We start from the raw sequence: 21,793 nt of genomic DNA on the forward strand, positions 1-21,793 counted from the left end.
GTAGCATTACATACACATATAATTAATTATTTTCCATCACATATTCCACATCATCCTTGGCGCCATCGTGTCCCAAAACTTTTGAGTTTTGAGGAAACATAATATTTTGTATTCTTTCTATTTAATCACAGAGTTCACTTTTATCTTTTCACTTTCTAATTTGACATACTTATTTACCCCACTGGGGGGATTTTATTTATTTATTAGTGTCTCATGTACTGAGGTTATTGTTTTTTTGTTTTTTCGTTTTTTGGTTATTTCTGAACAATCTGTGTAGATTGCACTATGGACACCTAATTTTATTACCAGGGTTCACTTACCACACCAGTTTATAGCACCTAATTAATTAGAGGGCAGTGCCACGTATTAGTGCCATCTGTCATCAGTGCCACATCAGTGTCAGTGCCACGTATCAGTGCCATCTGTCATCACTGCCACGTATCAGTGCCATCTGTCATCAGTGCCACGTATCAGTGCCATCTGTCATCAGTGCCGCGTATCAGTGCCATCTGTCATCAGTGCCATGTCAGTGTCACGTGTCATTGTCCTGGTGCTCCAGGGCCTTCAAAAGTGTAATAGGTAGTTAGATGTGTAATTTATGCTCCTAGAACACGTGATGGTGCTCCCTGCATGTTGGGCCTCTGTATGTGGCCAGGCTGTGAAAAAGTCCCACACATGTGGTATCGTAATACTCAGGAGGAGTAGCAGAATGTATTTTGGGGTGTTATTTGTGGTATATACATGCCATGTGAGAGAAATAACCTATTACAATGACAATTTTGTGGGGGGGGGAAATCTTCATTTTGCAAAGAATTGTGGGAAAAAATTACCACATCAAAAACCTCACCATGCATCTTACTAAATACCTTGGATTGTCTACTTTCAAAAAAGGGGTCATTTGGGGCGTATTTGTACTTTCCTGACTTGTTCGGGTCGCAAGAAATGTGATAGGCCGCCAGTACTTCAGGTGTGATCAATTTTTTATGATTTGCACCATAACTTGTAAACTCTCTAACTTTCACAGAGACCAAATAATATTCACTAATTTGGGTTATTTTTACTAAAGATATGTAGCAGTATAAATTGTGGCCAAAATTTATGAAGAAAAATTACTAATTTGCAAAATTTTATCACAGAAACTAAGAAAAATGCGTTTTTTTTTCAAAATTTTCGGTCTTTTTTCATTTATAGCGCAAAAAATAAAAAACCCAGAGGTGATCAAATACCACCAAAAGAAAGCTCTATTTGTATGAAAAAAAGGACAAAAAATTCATTTGGGTACAGTGTTGCATGACTGAGTAATTGTCATTCAAAGTGTGACAGCGCTGAAAGCTGAAAATTGGTCTGGGCAGGAGGGGGGTTTAAGTGCCCAGTAAGCAAGTGGTTAAAGAAAAACATTTGTTTTTATTCTTTTGTTTTTATTTTTTTTTTATTATTTTTTTCAACCAATGTATTCGTTTTTTTTTTTAATACAGATTCAAGGTTCTTTAACAGTCTTGGTTGGAGCAGCATTCAATCTGTAGTTTTTTTCATTTTTTTGTTCTTTTTTTTATTATTTCCACTATTTTTCCTGTTCATTTTCATTACTCACATCTCTTCCGTTCCTTTTCCTTCTTTAGAGCCCTTGCACACTGGGGCGGTTTGCAGGCGCTATTGCGCTAATAATAGCGCCTGCAAACCGCCCCGAAAGTGCCGCTCCTTGCATTCCAGTATGAAAGCCCCGAGGGCTTGCACACTGGAGCGATGCGCTGGCAGGACGGTAAAAAAAGTCCTGCCAGCAGCATCTTCGGAGCGGTGAAGGAGCGGTGTGTATACCGCTCCTTTACTGCTCCTGCCCATTGAAATCAATGGGACGGCGCGGCTATACCGCCGGCAATGCGCCTCTGCAGAGGCGCTTTGCGGTGGTATTTAACCCCTTCTCGGCCGCTAGCGGGGGTTAAAACCGCCCCGCTAGCGGCCGCATACCGGCGGTAAAACGCCGCTAATAATAGCGGCGTTTTACCGCCGACGCCGCCCCCCGCCCCAGTGTGCAAGGGCTCTTAATATTATGCTCTCTAAGTTTTTCCTTTGGTTTCTATCATCTATCTTCTCAAGATAATATAACTAAGACATCAGTCATATCATTTTTGTTTAAAAAAGCCTTTGACTGCCCGCAAGTACCATATTCTAACTAAAGTATCCCTGGACATCCAGTTTTTATGTCTTAATGTAATTCTACCTCCCCTAGTCTACCTACTGCTTTAATCTGACCCCCGTGAGCAGGTGCGGTGAACCCAGGGACCTGGCAATAACAGGCAGTGTTGACTATCCCTACCATCAAGGGCCATGGATGATACTGGCTGTTGCTCAGACTCCCTGTGGGGATCCCACTCTACTCGTCCACATTACACCCCTTATAAGTATTTACTCTTAATGGCCAACACTCTGCTCCTGTCCGGCATTCCTCCAATATCTGTACACTAACGTTCTCCTCTCTCTTTTTGTATTCATGCACGACTGTCTGGAGGCCCGCCTGACCACTACCTGAAGAAGCAACGACAACCAAGTTATTTCTTAATAAATGTGTCACAAATAAGACTTTCCTGAACGTTCCTTCACCATGCTGAAAAGTGCTGTCTCGCGGTCCGATCTAATCATTACACGCTCTTACCAAGTTACAGGACTAGATAGGCCAGGATCCCGCCATCAATGTTGGAGTTCCGCTCTTCCAAGGCAGAGGGGCGATGAAACATTGCAGTACAGACACTCATGGTTTGGATGTAAAGTCTCAAAGGCACCAGGATTTGTTTGCTGTCTTAAGCCTACCTTGAGGAGTTCCGGCGTGTTCAAGAAAGGAAGAGGAGGCCGCAGTGGTGGTGGGGAAGGGTCTGGGCTTCTGGGCGGTTGTGGGTGGGTGCAAGATCATTGAAGGAGGATATAAGTTCAAGAATGAACTTCAGGGGGAAATGTGATAGAGATATTGAATTCCATATTTATATCAATGAGATTCAAGTGGACCATTGCAAGGACTCCAATTAAACTCCCTTGCCCCATAGGATGTATGTATATGTGTGTGTGTAGGTATGCGGGCATGTGTATGTGTGTGTGTGTGTATATATATATATAAAATGTGTAGAGATATATATATATATATATATATATATATATATATATATATATATATATGGGTATATGTTTTTTAATATCATGATAGAGCATAGCTCACCTTGTTACCTTGTTAGGAATGTAGTTACACCAGTGTGAACCAGGGAAGGTCCCCAGGTGTTAATTGAATCAAAGAGTGTTGGCAGACCTTAAGGCTCGGTTCACACTGGGGCGACTTGTCAGGCGACCTAGTCGCCTGACAAGTCGCCTCCCGTTCTGTGCTATGGAACCGTTCTAATCAGAGCGACGCAAGTCGCTCCGACTTAGAAAAAGGTTCCTGTATTACTTTGGGGGCGACTTGGGGCGACTTGCATAGACTTCTATACAGAAGTCGTTTTGCAAGTCGCCCGGGCAGTCGTTTGCAGGTCGCCTCGCTGAGGCGACCTGCAAGTCGTGCCGCCCCTGTGTGAACCGGGCTTAAGGCTTCAATTCATCAGGGGTCCATTAACATGCTAATGTCCAACCTGCTTGTGCTGGGGGGATCAAAGGAGATTGTTCATTAATTCATAGACTGTGAGGCACTGAAGGTTTTAATGTTCCAGCAATGTCCTAGCATGAACTTCTGGACAGCTTCAGATGTGACCAATCAGAATTGGAGGCAACTATAAGCCAAAGAGCAAGTAGGCTTCAAATGTAGCCAACCAGACTTTGAGGCAACTTGGAACCAATGAATGTGGGGCATCTGTTGATTGGTGGAGAATGCATATAAAAGAGGGAGAGAGTTAAAAGTTCACCCTCTCTGTGTACCCAGCCCCAGACCATCGAGGGGATATGCTGTCTGAGTAATGTATACTGGTATCTCCCTTTCTGTTTCTTTCCTACCTTTTTGTATCCTAGGAGTTGTCTTAGAATATTGTATAGCTTGTGTATGTCCATTGTAACTATTTCTGAGTTTGGCCTAGATTATCTTTGCAGCCTAAAGCATCACTGTACTTGTGGCATCACTAGAGATATATGATAAATTCTAATTATTCTACCTTTCTTTTCTGTGTAAATAAATGTAATGGTTTATCTTTTTGCCCTGATATCGTTTGTTTTTATTCTTATATAGACAAAGGTTTAATCACTTATATTTGTATCGTTAATCATTTAAGTAAGGTATAAACATTTCCAAAACATATGGAGCCCCGTGTAAGGTACATAGTGACCCGCCCCGCCGCAGTAGAGGCAGAAGCTGCCTTGAAGACGTCATGTCTGTTCCTCAGGGGACAGTGATGGGCGAATCAGGCCTAGTCGTGTGGGTGTTACAGTCTCGGGTGCAGGAGAGGCCAACTTGACAGATGTCGGCCAAACAGGAACTGGAAGCTTAGGCATCATCCATACAGGTTGGGATGGAACTGCTGACTTCTCCCAATCTTCTAATCTTCTACTTCTCGCAGACAATGGTCGACCTGAATTGATAATGTAATTAGGTCCTCCAGGGAGCTTGGAGCACCCACACCAGCTAACGCGTCTTTCAAGTCTTCCGATAACCCCTGGCAGAATTGATGTCGCAGAGCTGCGTTATTCCAGCTGGTATCTGCACTCCAGCACCTGAAGTCCATTATATAGTCCTTGACCGCTCTGCGGCCTTGTCGGAGTGCAAGGAGGGAGGACTCGGCAGTAGTGGTTAGTAGAGGGTCCTCGTATAACTTGGTCATTGAATGGCAGTAAGAGGACATAGTATTTAGTTGTATGTCCTTCTTTTCCAACAGACGATGAGCCCAGGTTTGGGGCTCACCTTGAAGCAGAGATATAATGAACCCCACCTTTGTAGTCTCTGCAGAAAAAGTCAGTCGCGTGAGTGAAAAATAGAGCTGACAGGCATTGCGGAACGCTCTGAACTTAGTCCGGTCTCCAGAAAATCTGTCAGGGCTAGGCACCCGTGGTTCCGGGGATGTCATCACCGCAGCGGGAATGGCAGAAGAGAGCTGGACTTGGACATTCTCCACAAGAAGCACGTATTTCTCCTGCAGGGACTTGACCGCTTGAGTAAGGCCTGTGAGACATTGGCAGACTTCATGTAGGGGAGAGGTTCCTCCTGCAGGCTCAGTCATGGCTGCTTGGTACTGTCACGTACCTGGTGGTGAGCCTGACGTGTAGAGGAAGGCCTCCCGTACAACTCTGGCTCTAGGGTCGCTGGTAGTGGAACAGCTGGCGCTGGAGCACGGTGGAGTAACAGTGCCTAGGGAAAGTCCTGAAGTCTGTGTAGGTAGTTGCCAGGATCACACAGGTGGGCAGCTGGACTTGACTGGTAGCAGACAGGAGCGTAGCTGGATCACTGGCAGGTCTCGGCAGCAGAGAGACAAATCAGATGTCGCAGCTGGCAGGAACGTAGTCAGGTCACAGGCAGATTTGGCAATGGCTAGGCAGATCAGGTACAACAGCAGGCAAGAGAGAAGTCAGGTCACAGGCAAGTTTGGCAGCAGGAAGGCAGATCAGGTACAAATGGCAGGCAGGAGAGAAGTCAGGTCACAGGCAGGTTTGGCAGCAGGTAGGCAGATCAGGTACAAACAGCAGGCAGGAGAGAATTTAGGTCACGGGCAGGTTTGGCAGCGGGTAGGCAGATCAGGAATAAACAGCAGGCAGGAGAGAAGTCAGGTAGCAGGCCGGATCTGTAATCAGGAGTCAACACAGGTAACAAGAATTCAGGTACATGCTGTAGACCAAGCAGCAACCAGCCAGTACTGAGTCTGTGTTTAAATATGCCGTCTGGCGCCAGTTCTGATGACAGGTGTGCCCGTGCATTTACTGATGCGCCCGTGGCTGTTCTGTGAATACTCTGTTGGCGCCTGCGCACAGGTGTGCGCCTGAGAGCATCAGCTGTACTCTGCGGACGACTTACCTGACACTATCCAACATCGTCCTATGTACAGATACTCCAGTGTGCTGTGGAACTCTGCAGCTCCTCCAGGGTTACCTTAGGTCTCTGTGCTGCCTCTCTGATTAATGCCCCCTTTGCCCGGTCCATGAGTTTTGGTGTGCAGCCGTCTCTTGATGTTCTTTCCATTTGGTTATGATAGATTTGATGATGCTCCTAGGGATCATCAAAGATTTGGATATTTTTTTATAACCTATCCCTGACTTGTACATCTCAACAACATTGTCCCTTACTTGTTTGGAGAGTTCTTTGGTCTTCATGGCAGTGTTTGGTTAGTGGTGCCTCTTGCTTAGGTGTTGCAGCCTCTGGGGCCTTTCAAAAAGGTGTGTATATGTAATGACAGATCATGTGATACTTAGATTGCACACAGGTGGACATCATTTCACTAATTATGGGACTTCTGAAGGTAATTGGTTGCATCAGAGCTTTTTATGGGCTTCATAACAAAGGGGGTGAATACATACGCACATGCCAATTATTCATTTTTTTATTTCTGAAAAATAGTTTTATATATATGTAAAAAAATGAATGAATGGGGTGGGACTTTGTATGAGGATGGGGGGGCCGTACTGATCCCATCCTCCATCCCTGTTTAGTATTAAAGAAAAAGTTTTTTGGGGGCGGGACTTTGAGTGAAGCACACGGATGCAATAAGAAAGTAAATAAGATGGTTTATTAATTGAGTCAGTTTCAAGAACATAGGTTGGGATTTCATTGCATATTGTATATCATTGTTTCAAAATAAATCATCACATATAGATACATTATCCAACCAAATTTAAAACAGTATTTTACAAATACACAGGTCACGTAATAACATGATTAATTGTATTGTAGAAGATACTCATAAAAGTAGCTTGCGCATTAAAGCGCCAATAGAAAAATTTTTTAAGATAAGATGAGTAGGAAAAATAATAATTTTTGAAACTGACTCAATTAATAAACCGTCTTATTATCTACTTTCTTATTGCATCCGGGTGCTTCACTCAAAGTCCCGCCCCCAAAAAACTTTTTCTTTAGTTCTATATATATATTTTTCTAATTTTACTTCACCAACTTAGACTATTGTGTTCTGATCCATCACATATAATTCAGATTAAAAAACATTGAACTAAAGGCTGTAATGTAACAAAATAGGTAAAAAGCCAAGGGGGGTGAATACTTTTGCAAGGCACTGTAGTACATTCACACTCTCTTAAGGAGCTTACAATCTAAGGTCCATAACCAGGGCCAGTGCAAGGATTTTTGACTACACGGGCGAAGGTGCATTTTGGAGCCCCCCCATGCTTCCTCTCGCAACCACTTTCATGCACTTTTGAGGGGTGACATTGAAGTCCATGGTCCTCAAGTTGGATGAAAGTCGGACAAAGGTAGTGCATGAACTACTCTGAAATTGGTACAACTTTAAGTTGCACATACAGTATATGAAGGATTATCATTGGAAAACATGGGGAACGACTTGTCATGCGACTCTGATGTCCAAAGTCGCATGAAAAGTCGCACAAGTGTGAATGGGATGCGTCTATATAAACAATTATTTGCGAACGCCTGAGTTATGCCGCGTACACACGGTCGGACTTTTCGGCTACAAAAGTCCGACAGCCCGTCCGACAGACTTTCGACTGACTTTTGGCAGACTTTTGGCAGACTTGCGGCAGACTTTCTAACAAACGGACTTGCCTACATACGATCACACAAAAGTCCGACGGATTCGTACGTGATGACGTACATCGAACTAAAATAAGGAAGTTGATAGCCAGTAGCCAATAGCTGCCCTAGCGTGGGTTTTTGTCCGTCGGACTAGCATACAGACGAGCGGATTTCTGGGCCTGGCGTAGTTACGACGTAAAGATTTGAAGCATGTTTCAAATCTAAAGTCCGCCAGATTTGCGGCTGAAAAAGTCAGCTGAAAGTCCGGAGAAGCCCACACACGATCAGATTGTCAGCCAGCTTTGATCCGTCGGCGTCCGTCGGACTTTTGTAGACGAAAAGTCCGACCGTGTGTACGCGGCATTAGAAATCGAGCTGATAATTTTTGGTACCATCACTATTTGCCCACTTTTAGTGGAAGCATGTAGGTTTGAAGCTTAACACATTTGGTATGTTTACTAAACACAACCTCATCTTTAATTTTGTACAGATTTGAGGATTACATTGTGGTTGTGTTGCCGAAATTAAATTGAGTGCATTTAACTGAAAATATAGATTTGATAAACAGTTGCACATATATTATGTTCTTGCATATTCCTAGACAAATAGGTTGAAAAACGGGGGGAAAAAAAAGGAATGGACTTAGTGGACTTGGAAAGTGAAAGTATTTTTGTTCAGAGGATTCACCTGTGAACATGCTGCTTGTCCGATTTCTACTTCTTCTTTGTCTGCAACAAACAGGTAATTATCTTAAAAATATTCTGACAGTTATGCAGTCGGGGGGGACAGTAAGAAGACTGTGGGGGTTTTGTTTTAGTGATAGATTGTAGTAGTTAGAGGACACAGGAGGTTCAGTTTCCTTCCTAACCTGCAACAGAGCTGATCACACAGGAAGCTGTCCATATATAGGACATCAGGAAACAAATACCATGTTTCCCCCGAAAATAAGCCCAGGTGTTATATTAATTTTGGCAACAAAAGACACAGTAGGGCTTATTTTCCGGGTAGGTCTTACCATGTAATGTGCTGTCTTCCCTCCCCCTCTCTCTCCCTGTCTGACAGGAATCCCCAGTGTGAACTGAGTTAAATGACTTGTAAAAGCCTATAATTCACTCTATTACAGTAGTATATAATGTACAATGTGTGTGTTTCTCTAATATAATTGTGCCAAATACCTTCGTTATAGCGCCGCTCTGCGCTTCTGTGAGCCGACGGAGCTCTCTTCTCTGCAATTATATTACTGAAACACACACATTGTACATTATATACTACTGTAGTAGAGTGGATTATAAGATTTTACAAGCATTTTAAACTAGGGTTTATTTTCGGGGAAACACGGTAGCATGTAATTACATCACATTTCTCATAAAATAATGTAACAATAAATATGAGTCTCTGTAAAAAGAAAGTAGTGTGGTAATATCAGGGATGGATTGAAGCTGTAAAAATGAAATTTCCACCATGTTAAAGCGGTTGTAAACCCTGCTTTGTTATTTTTACCTACAGATAAGCATATAATAAGGCCTTTACCTGTAGGTAAAATGAATATCTCCTAAACGCACACCGTTTAGGAGATTTTAACCCTGCATGCAGCCTCTGACGTCATCGGCGCATGCGCTCTGAAGGTCTGGCATACCGGCCACTCACATCGCTGGAGCCCACGAACCCGGAAGAAAGGCCAGGGGAACATGTCAGCCCTCTCAGTGGTGACCGGGCACTGCTGGGAGGGATTCATTCTAAGGTAAGTATTTCATAATGGTCCAGTATGTGATGCACATTATGGCATTGTCTTGCAGGTTTTTTTTTTTTTCAGCGGTTTACAACCGCTTTAACATTTTGAATAATCTTGGTTTTAAAAAATGTCAAATCAAATCAATATCTTTGGTTGTATACAGTTTTTTAGCAAGACTAAGGGGCTCATTTACTAAAACTGGAGAGTGCAAAATCTGGTGCACCTCTGCAATGAAACCAATCAGCTTCTAACTTCAACTTGTTCAATTTAGCTTTGGCAATAAAACCTGGACACCCATTGGTTTCTATTAGGGATGCACGGATACCTTTTTTGTTTTCAAGTACGAGAACCGATACTCTTTGGTCAAGTATTTGCCGATACCGAGTACCGATACCTTTGCAGTGCGATTTGAGTCTATACAAAATGAATGAATGGTCTCAAATCACACTGAAAAGAATCACATGCAATTTGAACAGGAATGCTGTGTGATTCCTGTCTGAATCACATGCGGTTTCCTGCACCGCTCCTGTGTGAACCCAGGCTGAAGTCACTATGACAAGCCCTGGTTCACACAGGAGTGGTGGGGAAAGCTGCATGCGATTCAGACAGGAATTGCACCACATTCTGGTTAAAATAGCATTCAATTCTTTGCAGTGCAATTTGAGACCATTCATTTTGTATGGGCTCAAATCGCACAGCAAAAGTATCATTAGGTATCGGAGTATTTGCACGAGTACTCAAAAAAATGCTCAGTATAAGCACCGATACCGGTATCAGTGCAACCCTAGTTTCTATGCAGAGCTGCACCAGATTGTACACTCTACAGTTTTAGTAAATCAACCCCTAAACCTTATTCAATCTTTTTATCACAGAACCCTTGCAAATATATTTAGGTCTCAGGGAACACTTGCTAAAAATAATTCACTGTACCCAAAATTTTTTTGTCATTTTGTTCCCACAAATAGAGCCCTCTTTTGGTGGTATTTGATCACTGCTGGCATTTGTATTTTTTGCGCAACAAATAAAAAAGATCAAAAATTTGGAGAAAAAAAATAGTTTTTCTTTGTTTCTGTTATAAAATTTTGTAAATAAATAAGTTTTCTCCTTCACTGATGGGCACTGATGAGGCTGCACTAATGGGCACTGATAAGGTGGCACGGATGGGCACTTATGAGGTGGCACCAATGAGTTGGCACTGATAGGTGGCACTGGTATGCAGCACTGATGGGCATTGATAGGCGGCACTGATAGGCAGCACTGATGGGTACTTATGGGTGGCACTGATAGGTACAGGGGTGGGCACTGGTAGGTAGCACTGATGGACACTGATGGGTGGCACTGATGGACACTGATAGATGGCACTGCTGGGCATCACTGATGAGGAGACATGTGGCAGGCACTGACTGACTGGCACTGACTGGCAAGATGTGTGGGCACTAAATGGCATTATTTGGGCACTTACTGGCATCCCTGGTGGTCTAGGGTGGCATCCCTGGTCATCCATCTGTTGTGGGTGGTCCAGTGTTGGCATTCGTGGGGGGGCTGCGCAGACCCCCCTGTCAGGAGAGCCGCTAATCGGCTCTCCTCTAGTCACGTCTGTCAGACGTGAGTGAGGAAAAGCCGATAAACAGCTCTTCCTGTTTACATCGTGATCAGCCATGATTGGATACGGCTGATCACGTGGTAAAGATCCTCTGTCAGATGCAATTTACCAAGATCGGTGTAGCAGTGTGTCAGACTGACACACCACACCGTTGATCACCGCGATGCTCGCCCCCACGGGCGTGTGGCAGCTATTATCCTGCTGGACGTCATATGACGCCCAGTCAGGATAACTGAACCACTGCTCAGCCGTCATTCTGCTCTAGGCCGGGTGGGAAGTAGTTAAGGAGAGGCAGTCCCCTTACACCGAAGCTCAATGGGAAGAATGCTTACTTACATTGGTGATCAGTAGGAAGAATGGGGAGCTACAGTTCATGGAGGGAACCATGAAGGCCAACATGTACTGTGATATACTGAAGAAGAGCACGATCCCCTCCCTTCGGAGACTGGGCTGCAGGGCAGTATTCCAACATGATAACGACCCCAAACACACTTCTAAGATGACCACTGCATTGCTAAAGAAGCTGAAGGTAAAGGTGATGGACTGGCCAAGCATGTCTCCAGACCTAAACCCTATTGAGCATCTGTGGGGCATCCTCAAATGGAAGGTGGAGGAGCGCAAGGTCTCTAATATCCACCAGCTCTGTGATGTCGACATGGAGGAGTGGAAGAGGACTCCAGTGGTAACCTGTAAAGCTCTGGTTAACTCCATGCCCAAGGGGTTTAAGGCAGTGCTGGAAAATAATGGTGGCCACACAAAATAATGACACTTTGGGCACGATTTGGACATTTTCACTTAGGGGTGTACTCACTTTTGTTGCCAGCGGTTTAGACATTAATAGCTGTGTGTTGAGTTTTTTTGAGGGGACAGCAAATTTACACTGTTATACAAGCTGTACACTCACTACTTTACATTGTAGCAAAGTGTAATTTCCTCAGTGTTGTCACATGAAAAGATATAATAAAATATTTACAAAAATGTGAGGGGTGTACTCACTTTTGTGAGATACTGTATATCTGCTGTCTTCAGCTTTCTATATTCTTTAGAAAGTGCACATAGTGTTAGAAAATGTTCTTCCTGTTTCAGCAGTGGGAGGGAAGTCTGAGCATACACTGTGTGAGAGCTGATTGGAGGAAAGGCACCCCCCCTTCCCCCGCGCATAGGCAGAGGAACGAAGAAACTTGCAGAGCTGTATTCTGAATAGACAAGCTCTCTGCTTATCTGTCTCTAAGTTCCCTGACACAAATTTTCAGCTGCTTTTATCTCCTGTGTCTGAGAACTTGTCAGAAGTTATCATGCTGATAACAGAAGAATGGAGTAGCAGAAACACATGGGACTCAGAACTTTGGAGAGAGATAAGTAAACACTCAGACATATGTGCCTGGCTCAGAATGGGGTTTACATCCACTTTACCTCAAAAAAGCCCCTTCTTTTGCTCTCATCCTTCTCCATATCTCCAAATTCCTTTTTTGCTGCTGTGATCTGACTTCCTGTTAGGGGGCGACTACATTCCTTCTCCATGGTTCCACTGTATATACCCTGTTTCCCCGACAGGGTAGGGCTTATTTGGGGGGTAGGGCTTATATTGCAGCTTTCACTGACAATCACGCTAGGTCTTATTTTCGGGGAAACAGGGTAGGAATGTAACCACCTCTCTTGCTCACTCTTGAGATGGACTAGGGGATGTGTGGTGTGCATAGAGCAGTGTACATGACCTGGGAGGGAAAAGGAGAGGTTTGGGAGCTCATAGAGGACATTACAAGGAGGCAGAGAAACACAGTAAGAAACAATTTTTTGATATAGTTTACAAGACATTAGGTAGTGGATGTGTATGGATTATTTTTGGAAAATAAGAATATGGTTTAGTGTCACTAAATCCTGATCCTGCCATATAGGTTGCTCAGGCACTTTCTATTATGGGGTGACAACTATCTCCTAAGTGTGCTCCTTGTCACCCTGTCATGTGGACTTCAGAATGAAACTTTAAGTGACTGTGCTGACACATTGTCCAGGCTTGGTCTGCTGCTATCACTATCAGGAAGCCGGTCCTGAGCATTGATGTGTATCCGGCCCTGCAGTAGGTGTGGCTGAAAAAGCCTGGAGGAGATCAACAGCATGGAGATACGAAAAGGATGAAAAAAAACAAAACATTGCAATGGTTTGTTATACACAGTACATCTAATGTCATACAATTAGGGTTTATATGAACTTTAACCCCTTCCCGCCGACCGTACGCAGATATGCGTACTCGGCTTTCCGGGGTTATACCGGGATGATGCCCGCAGGTGCAGGCATCATCCCGGTACCGTTGCTTACAGCGGGCGATCGGCTACCCGTGTATAACAACCGATGCGGCTAAAAGCCGCTCGGCTGTTATACCGGAGGAGCGGGAGGGGACATCCCCCCCCTCCCGCCACCTCCCGCCGCTGTTACCGGGCCTCCCGTGCGATCGGGAGGCCCGGTGTCCATTCGGCTGCCTTCGGCGGCTGGGGGCGGACTGGAACGAAGCTGCGAGCGGCTTCGTTCCAGCCTTCTCGTTGTAAACGCGGAAGCAACGTCATGACGTCACTTCCCGTTTACTCAGCTGCCAATGACGCCGAATGTAAAAAAGTACACAGTATTCAGATTCGCCGTTTTCGGCGATCTGAATACTTTGAAGTGTAAAGGAGGGATGGGGGGTCTTTTAGACCCCCCATCCCTCCATAAAGAGTACCTGTCACCACCTATTACTGTCACAAGGGATGTTTACATTGCTTGTGACAGCAATAAAAGTAAAAAAAAAAAAAAAAAAAATTTTAAACACAATTTATAAAGTACAAAAATAAATAAAATAAATTAAAAAAAAAAAATTTAAAGTGCCCCTGTCCCCGCGAGCTCGCGCAGCGAAGAAAACGCATACGGAAGTCGCGCCCGCATATGTAAACGGTGTTCAAACCACACATGTGAGGTATCGCCGCGATCGTCAGAGCGAGAGCAATAATTCTAGCCCTAGACCTCCTCTGTAGCTCAAACCTGGTAACCGTAAAAAATTTTTAAAGCGTCGCCTATGGAAATTCATAGGTACCGTAGTTCGTCGCCATTCCACGAGTGCGTGCAATTATAAAGGGTGACATGTTTGGTATCTATTTACTCGGCGTAACATCATCTTTCACATTATACAAAAAAATTGGGGTAACTTTACTGTTTGGATTTTTTAAAATTCATGAAAGTGTCACTTTTCCAAAAATTTGCGTTTAAAACACCGCTGCACAAATACCGCGTGATAAAAAATATTGCAACAATCGCCATTTTATTCTCTAGATTCTCTGCTAAAAAAATATATATAATGTTTGGGGGTTCTAAGTAATTTTCTAGCAAAAAATACGGATTTTAACTTGTAAACACCAAATATCAAAAATAGGCTTAGTCATGAAAGGGTTAAATGGGTTGTAAACCCTTGTGTTTTTTCACCTTAATGCATCCTATGCATTAAGGTGAAAAAACACCTGGCAGTGACTGGCCCCCCAGTCCCCCCATTTTACTTACCTGAGCCCCGTATTTCTGTTGGCGGAGATGCGCTCTCCCTCTCTCCACGAGGTCCCGGCTCTTTATTGACTCCCGCTGCTGTCAATCAAATCCAATGATGCGAGCGCCGGGCGGCGGGGCCGAGTACTGCATTTGTGTCTATGGACGCAAATGCTGGACTTGGGGGAGCGCCCGCAAGGTAACCCCCTCGGGAGATCGCTTCTCCTAGGGGGTTATCTGATGTGGGGAGGAGCCGCGAGAGCCGCAGGGGGACCCCAGAAAACCAGGTTCGGGGCTACTCTGTGCAAAACGAGCTGCACAGTGGAGATAAGTATAATATGTTTGTTATTTAACCACTTGCTTTCTGGGCACTTAAACCCCCTCCTATCCAGACCAATTTTCAGCTTTCAGCGCTGACGCACTTTGAATTATAATTGCGCAATCATACAACACTGTACCCAAATGAAATTTTTATCATTTTTTTCCCACAAATAGAGCTTTCTTTTGGTGGTATTTGATCACCTCTGCGGTTTTTATTTTTTGTTAAAAAAATTGAAAAAGACCGAATTTTAAAAAAAAAAAAATATTTTTTTTTATATTTTGTTATAAAATTTTGCAAACAGGTAATTTCTCTCCTTCATTGATGTACGCTGATGAGGCGGCACTGATGGGCACCGATAGGTGGCAGTGATGGGCACTGATGGGTGGCAGTGATGGGCACTGATGGGTGGCAATAATGGGCACTGATTGCTTACACTGATGGCAGCACTGCTAGGTGGCATTGATTGGCACCACTGGTGGGCATTGATAGGTGGGATTGTGGGCATTGATAGGTGGCACTTGTGTGCATTGATAGGTGACACTGCTGGGCACTGTGGGTACTGGCAGGTGGCAATGGCAGGTGGCACTGGCAGGCACAGAGTAGGCATGTGTGCCTCCTTTCTCTTCGGGACCGATGTCCCTTTAACAGAAGCTGGTGATCGGCTTTTTTTTCTCCTCACTAGGGATGAGCTTCGTGTTCGAGTCGAACCCATGTTCGACTCGAACATCGGCTGTTCGACCGTCCGTCGAATTGCGAACGATATGGGCCGTTCGCGCCAAATTCGTGTGGCGCGTCATGGCCCATAATTCACTGCGGCATCGCAGTGCATTGCTGGCTGATGATTGGCCAAGCATGCACTATGACCCGCATGCTTGGCCAATCACAGCGCCGTCAGTAGAGAGAGCTGTAATTGGCCAAAGCCAGGGTGGCTTTCGCCAATTATGGCTCAGGGGATTTAGTACACGCCCCACACTATATAAGGCCGCCTGCACGGCGGCCCTGTGTAGTGTGTGTTCCGGTGTGCTGAGAGATAGAGAGAGAGAGAAACAGTGTCATTTGATTTGAGTTAGATAGATTAGGCAGAACAGTCAGTCAGTTAGCTGCACTTACAGTGTATTGTGTATATATATATATCCCAGGTGTTGCATATATATATATACACTGTATTCAGTTTAGCTAGATCCGTTCCTGTTATCTTCTATCTAGACTATTTACATTTAGTGCAGTGCGTCCTGCTCACAGTGTTCAGCTAGATCCGTTCCTGTTATCTTCTAGACTATTTACATTTAGTGCAGTGCGTCCTGCTCACAGTGTTCAGCTAGATCCGTTCCTGTTATTTACATTTAGTGCAGTGCGTCCTGCTCACAGTGTTCAGCTAGATCCGTTCCTGCTATTTACATTTAGTGCAGTGCGTCCTGCTCACAGTATTCAGCTAGATCCGTTCCTGCTATTTACATTTAGTGCAGTGCATCCTGCTCACAGTGTTCAGCTAGATCCGTTCCTGCTATTTACATTTAGTGCAGTGCGTCCTGCTCACAGTGTTCAGCTAGATCCGTTCCTGTTATCTTCTAGACTATTTACATTTAGTGCAGTGCGTCCTGCTCACAGTGTTCAGCTAGATCCGTTCCTGTTATTTACATTTAGTGCAGTGCGTCCTGCTCACAGTGTTCAGCTAGATCCGTTCCTGCTATTTACATTTAGTGCAGTGCGTCCTGCTCACAGTGTTCAGCTAGATCCGTTCCTGCTATTTACATTTAGTGCAGTGCGTCCTGCTCACAGTGTTCAGCTAGATCCGTTCCTGCTATTTACATTTAGTGCAGTGCGTCCTGCTCACAGTGTTCAGCTAGATCCGTTCCTGTTATCTTCTAGACCAGTGGTTCTCAACTCCAGTCCTCGGGACCCACCAACAGGCCAGATTTTAAGTATTACCTTGGGGAGTTGCAGACTAGAATACTGCAATCACTGAGCAGCAAGTGATATCACCTGTGATGTATTTCAGCTATCTTGCAAACCTGGCCTGTTAGTGGGTCCCGAGGACTGGAGTTGAGAACCACTGTTCTAGACTATTTACATTTAGTGCAGTGCGTCCTGCTCACAGTGTTCAGCTAGATCCGTTCCTGTTATCTTCTAGACTATTTACATTTAGTGCAGTGCGTCCTGCTCACAGTGTTCAGCTAGATCCGTTCCTGTTATCTTCTAGACTATTTACATTGATTGCAGTGCGTCCTGCTCACAGTGTTCAGCTAGATCCGTTCCTGTTATCTTCCTACTGACAGGCAGGCTTGTCTGGTTACAGTATATAAAGCTACCTGAAGAAAATTACAGGTGTTCTATTTGATCCTATTAGTACCACGGTCAGGCAGCTAGACTATTTACATTTAGTGCAGTGCGTCCTGCTCACAGTGTTCAGCTAGATCCGTTCCTGTTATCTTCCTACTGACAGGCAGGCTTGTCTGGTTACAGTATATAAAGCTACCTGAAGAAAATTACAGGTGTTCTATTTGATCCTATTAGTACCACGGTCAGGCAGCTAGACTATTTACATTTAGTACAGTGCGTCCTGCTCACAGTGTTCAGCTAGATCCGTTCCTGTTATCTTCCTACTGACAGGCAGGCTTGTCTGGTTACAGTATATAAAGCTACCTGAAGAAAATTACAGGTGTTCTATTTGATCCTATTAGTACCACGGTCAGGCAGCTAGACTATTTACATTTAGTACAGTGCGTCCTGCTCACAGTGTTCAGCTAGATCCGTTCCTGTTATCTTCCTACTGACAGGCAGGCTTGTCTGGTTACAGTATATAAAGCTACCTGAAGAAAATTACAGGTGTTCTATTTGATCCTATTAGTACCACGGTCAGGCAGCTAGACTATTTACATTTAGTGCAGTGCGTCCTGCTCACAGTGTTCAGCTAGATCCGTTCCTGTTATCTTCCTACTGACAGGCAGGCTTGTCTGGTTACAGTATATAAAGCTACCTGAAGAAAATTACAGGTGTTCTATCCCAGCTTAGTGCAGCTACAGGCCATTAGTATGTCTGGAAGGCCAAGAAGGAGAGGCAGACAGTCACAAGCCAATAAGAGAGGGCAAGCAGGCTCTGTGTCTAGTGCTGGTCGTGGAGACGGTGCATCCTCATCAGCACGTGGCCATGGGACACGCTTGGCCTTTTTTTCGGCAGCTGGCCGTGTTGAGCTGCAACATGCGGAAGACTTGGTCGAGTGGATGACCAAGCCGTCCTCATCCTCCTCATCCTCTCTCACCCATGCCCAGGGTGCTTTGTCTGGCAAAGCAGCGGCCTCTTCCCTCAGCTCAATGTCATCAGTGACTCCTTCCCTAGCTCCACCATGTCCTCCTGAGGATTCCCTCGAACTGTTTGACCACAGTGTTGGGTACATGCTCCAGGAGGATGCCCAGCGTTTGGAAGGCTCTGATGATGATACTGAGCTCGATGAAGGCAGTAACATGAGCACGGACAGAGGGGGTGCCCAAGAAGGACAGCAATCTGGCAGTCATGCTCCCCCTGCTGCAGCATACTGCCAGGTTTGCTCCAGTGATGAGGAGGAAGGGGATGATGAGGTCACTGACTCAACGTGGGTGCCTGATAGGAGAGAGGAGGAGGAGGAGGAGGAGGAGGAGGCGGCACATCACCAATGAGGCAGGATGCCCTCCAGGGGCCAGCCTAAGGGCAGCACATTGACTGCATCACACCCCAAAGCTCCACATGTGCAGGGCGCTGCAGTCTCTGCGCGTTATTCAAAAAGTTCTTTGGTGTGGGCCTTTTTTGAGACGAGTGCATCAGATCGCACCGCTGCTATTTGCAACATATGTCTCAAGCGTATCTCGCGTGGCCAAAACATCTCTCGCTTGGGTACCACATGCTTGACCAGACATATGTTGACCTGCCATGCAGTTCGTTGGCAAGCGTATCTAAAAGACCCACACCAAAGAACAAAGAGGATCTCTCCTTGCTCCTCATCAGCTGAGATTTCCAACCCCACTAGACCTTCAGTCCTCTCTGAGACCTGCAGTGAGAGGAATGAAGGTGTAGAATTAGGTGTGTCACAGCCAAGTACTTGTGGGCAATCTGCTTTTGGTACACCGACGTCAGATTGTACCAGGCAAATTTCCCTGCCCCAGCTGCTGCACCGCCGAAAGAAGTTTGCTCCAAGCCATCCACATGCCCAGCGGTTGAATGCTAGCTTGGCAAAATTGCTAGCACTTCAACTGCTGCCTTTTCAGTTGGTAGACTCTGCCCCCTTCCGTGAGTTTGTGGAATGTGCGGTTCCTCAGTGGCAGGTACCCAAACGCCACTTTTTCTCACGGAAGGCGATTCCGGCTCTCTACCGGCATGTGGAAGGCAATGTCCATGCCTCGCTGGACAGGGCGGTCAGCGGTAAGGTGCATATTACCGCTGACTCATGGTCCAGCAGGCATGGACAGGGACGTTACCTAAGTTTCACGGCGCATTGGGTGACTCTGCTGGCAGCTGGGAAGGATGCAGGACAAGGTGCAGTAGTGTTGGAGGTTGTTCCGCCACCACGCCTCCAAAATGCTGATTGTGACACACCTCTCTCCTCCACCCCCTCCTCTTCTTCTTCCTCCATGGCCTCTTCCTCGGAACCAGCGGTGCTCCGTAGGCGTTCAAGGGGCTACGCAAGTACGCAGGCCAAAAGATGCCATGCGGTGCTTGAGCTGGTGTGCTTGGGGGACAGGAGCCACACTGGGGCAGAGGTTCTGTCAGCTCTGCAGGGGCAGGTTCAGAGGTGGTTGACGCCACGCCAACTTAAGGCAGGAATGGTGGTTTGCGACAATGGCACCAACCTCCTCTCTGCCCTCCGACAGGGACAAATGACCCATGTGCCCTGTTTGGCTCACGTCCTTAACTTGGTGGTGCAGCGGTTCTTGGGCAGGTACCCGGGCTTACAGGATGTCCTGAGGCAGGCCAGGAAAGTCTGTGTGCATTTCCGCCGGTCATATAATGCCAGTGCTCGGCTGACGGACCTCCAAAAGGAGTTTAACCTGCCCAAGAACCGCCTAATCTGTGACATGCCCACCAGGTGGAACTCAACGTTGGCCATGCTGCAGCGGCTGCACACGCAGCAGAGGGCCATCAATGAGTACCTGTGCGACTATGGCACCAGGACAGGGTCAGGGGAGCTTGGTTTTTTTTCCCCACGCCAGTGGGCCATGATCAGGGATGCATGCACTGTCCTGTCACCATTCGAGGAGGCCACGAGGATGGTGAGCACTGACAGTGCATGCATCAGTGACACTGTCCCCCTTGTCCACCTGTTGGAGCACACGCTGCGTGGAATAATGGACAGGGCACTTGAGGCAGAACAGAGGCAGGAAGAGGAGGACTTCCTTAGCTCTCAAGGCCCCCTTTATCCAGACAGTGTTCCTGCGTGCCCGCCGATCACACAGGAAGAGGACGAGGAGGAGGAGGAGGAAGATTGTGTCAGTATGGAGGTGGAGCCTGGCACTCAGCATCAGCAGCAGTCTTTAAGGGATCAGTCCCAAGGAACACATGGACTTGTACGTGGCTGGGAGGAGGTGGCTGCGGACGTTGTTGTCCTTAGTGACCCAGAGGACTCCGGACCGAATGCCTCAGCAAACCTACGCTGCATGGCCTCCCTGATCCTGCAAAGCCTGCGTAAGGATCCTCGTATTCGTGGTATCAAGGAGAAGGACCAATACTGGCTGGCAACCCTCCTTGATCCACGTTACAAGGGTAAGGTTGCGGACCTTATCTTGCCATCGCAGAGGGAGCAGAGCATGAAACATCTTCGGGAGGCCTTGCAGAAAGGTCTGTGCAACGCGTTCCCAGAGACTGGGAGGTTACAAACTCCTGTTTCTGGACAACGTGTTGCTGAGGCTTCGGTCAGTCAAAGAAGGAGCGGTGGAGAAGGTGGCCGTCTGACCGATGCGTTCAGACAATTTTTTGGTCCGCAGCCCCAAGGTATGATCGGTTCCAGCAACCATCGCCAGCGTCTGTTTTACATGGTGCAGGAATACCTAGGGGCAAGATCAGACTTGGACACCTTTCCCACCGAAAATCCTCTGGGTTACTGGGTCTTGAGGATGGATCACTGGCCAGAGCTTGCACAGTATGCAATTGAGCTACTGGCCTGTCCTGCATCCAGCGTTCTTTCGGAACGCACATTCAGTGCTGCTGGAGGCGTGGTAACCGATCACAGGGTGCGTCTGTCCACCGACTCGGTCGATCGGCTGACCTTCATAAAAATGAATCAGTCTTGGATCACCACCAGCTACCAAGCACCTGATGCTGATGTAACCGAATAATTTTTTTTGAAATCTCAGATCCCTTCAAAGACTGCCTATGCTGATGCTGAGTGACTATCCCTGAGTAATTATCCTCTTCCTCCTCAATCATCACGCTGATAGCTTGTAAGAACATTTTTGGTTCTGGGCGCCACCACCAGTGCCTAAGGCACAATTTTTCAGCCCCTGTTTAACAGGGGCGTGTAATTACAATTTTTGATGTAATACTTTGCAGCAGGGCTCGTTCCTGCATTCCAACTAGAGTGTCTGTGAGGGGTTGCAGTGTTGTGGCACCAGCACCAGTGCCTAAGGCCCAATTTATCTGTCCCTGTCTAACAGGGGCGTGTAATTACAATTTTTGATGCAATACTTTGCAGCAGGGCTCGTTCCTGCGTTCCAACTAGAGTGTCTGTGAGGGGTTGCAGTGTTGTGGCACCAGCACCAGTGCCTAAGGCCCAATTTTTCTGCCCCTGTCTAACAGGGGCGTGTAATTACAATTTTTGATGCAATACTTTGCAGCAGGGCTCGTTCCTGCGTTCCAACTAGAGTGTCTGTGAGGGGTTGCAGTGTTGTGGCACCAGCACCAGTGCCTAAGGCCCAATTTTTCTGCCCCTGTCTAACAGGGGCGTGTAATTACAATTTTTGAAGCAATACTTTGCAGCAGGGCTCGTTCCTGCGTTCCAACTAGAGTGTCTGT

The 21,793-nt window shown here is 46.1% G+C and overlaps 1 protein-coding gene across 1 annotated transcript in view; it reads left to right on the top strand.

Annotated features, from left to right (window-relative positions):
* Positions 1-8,337: 8,337 nt before the first annotated feature.
* LOC141147992 (uncharacterized) overlaps positions 8,338-21,793 on the top strand; it is a 134,307-nt gene continuing 120,851 nt past the window's right edge. The window contains exon 1 of the mRNA XM_073635148.1: positions 8,338-8,395. Within this exon, the coding sequence (XP_073491249.1) occupies positions 8,350-8,395 (46 nt within the window). The 5' untranslated portion in view covers positions 8,338-8,349. The remainder of the gene's footprint in view (positions 8,396-21,793) is intronic.

This window comes from Aquarana catesbeiana, linkage group LG06, assembly GCF_042186555.1.
Source record: "Aquarana catesbeiana isolate 2022-GZ linkage group LG06, ASM4218655v1, whole genome shotgun sequence".
Classification (NCBI taxonomy): Eukaryota; Metazoa; Chordata; class Amphibia; order Anura; family Ranidae; genus Aquarana; species Aquarana catesbeiana.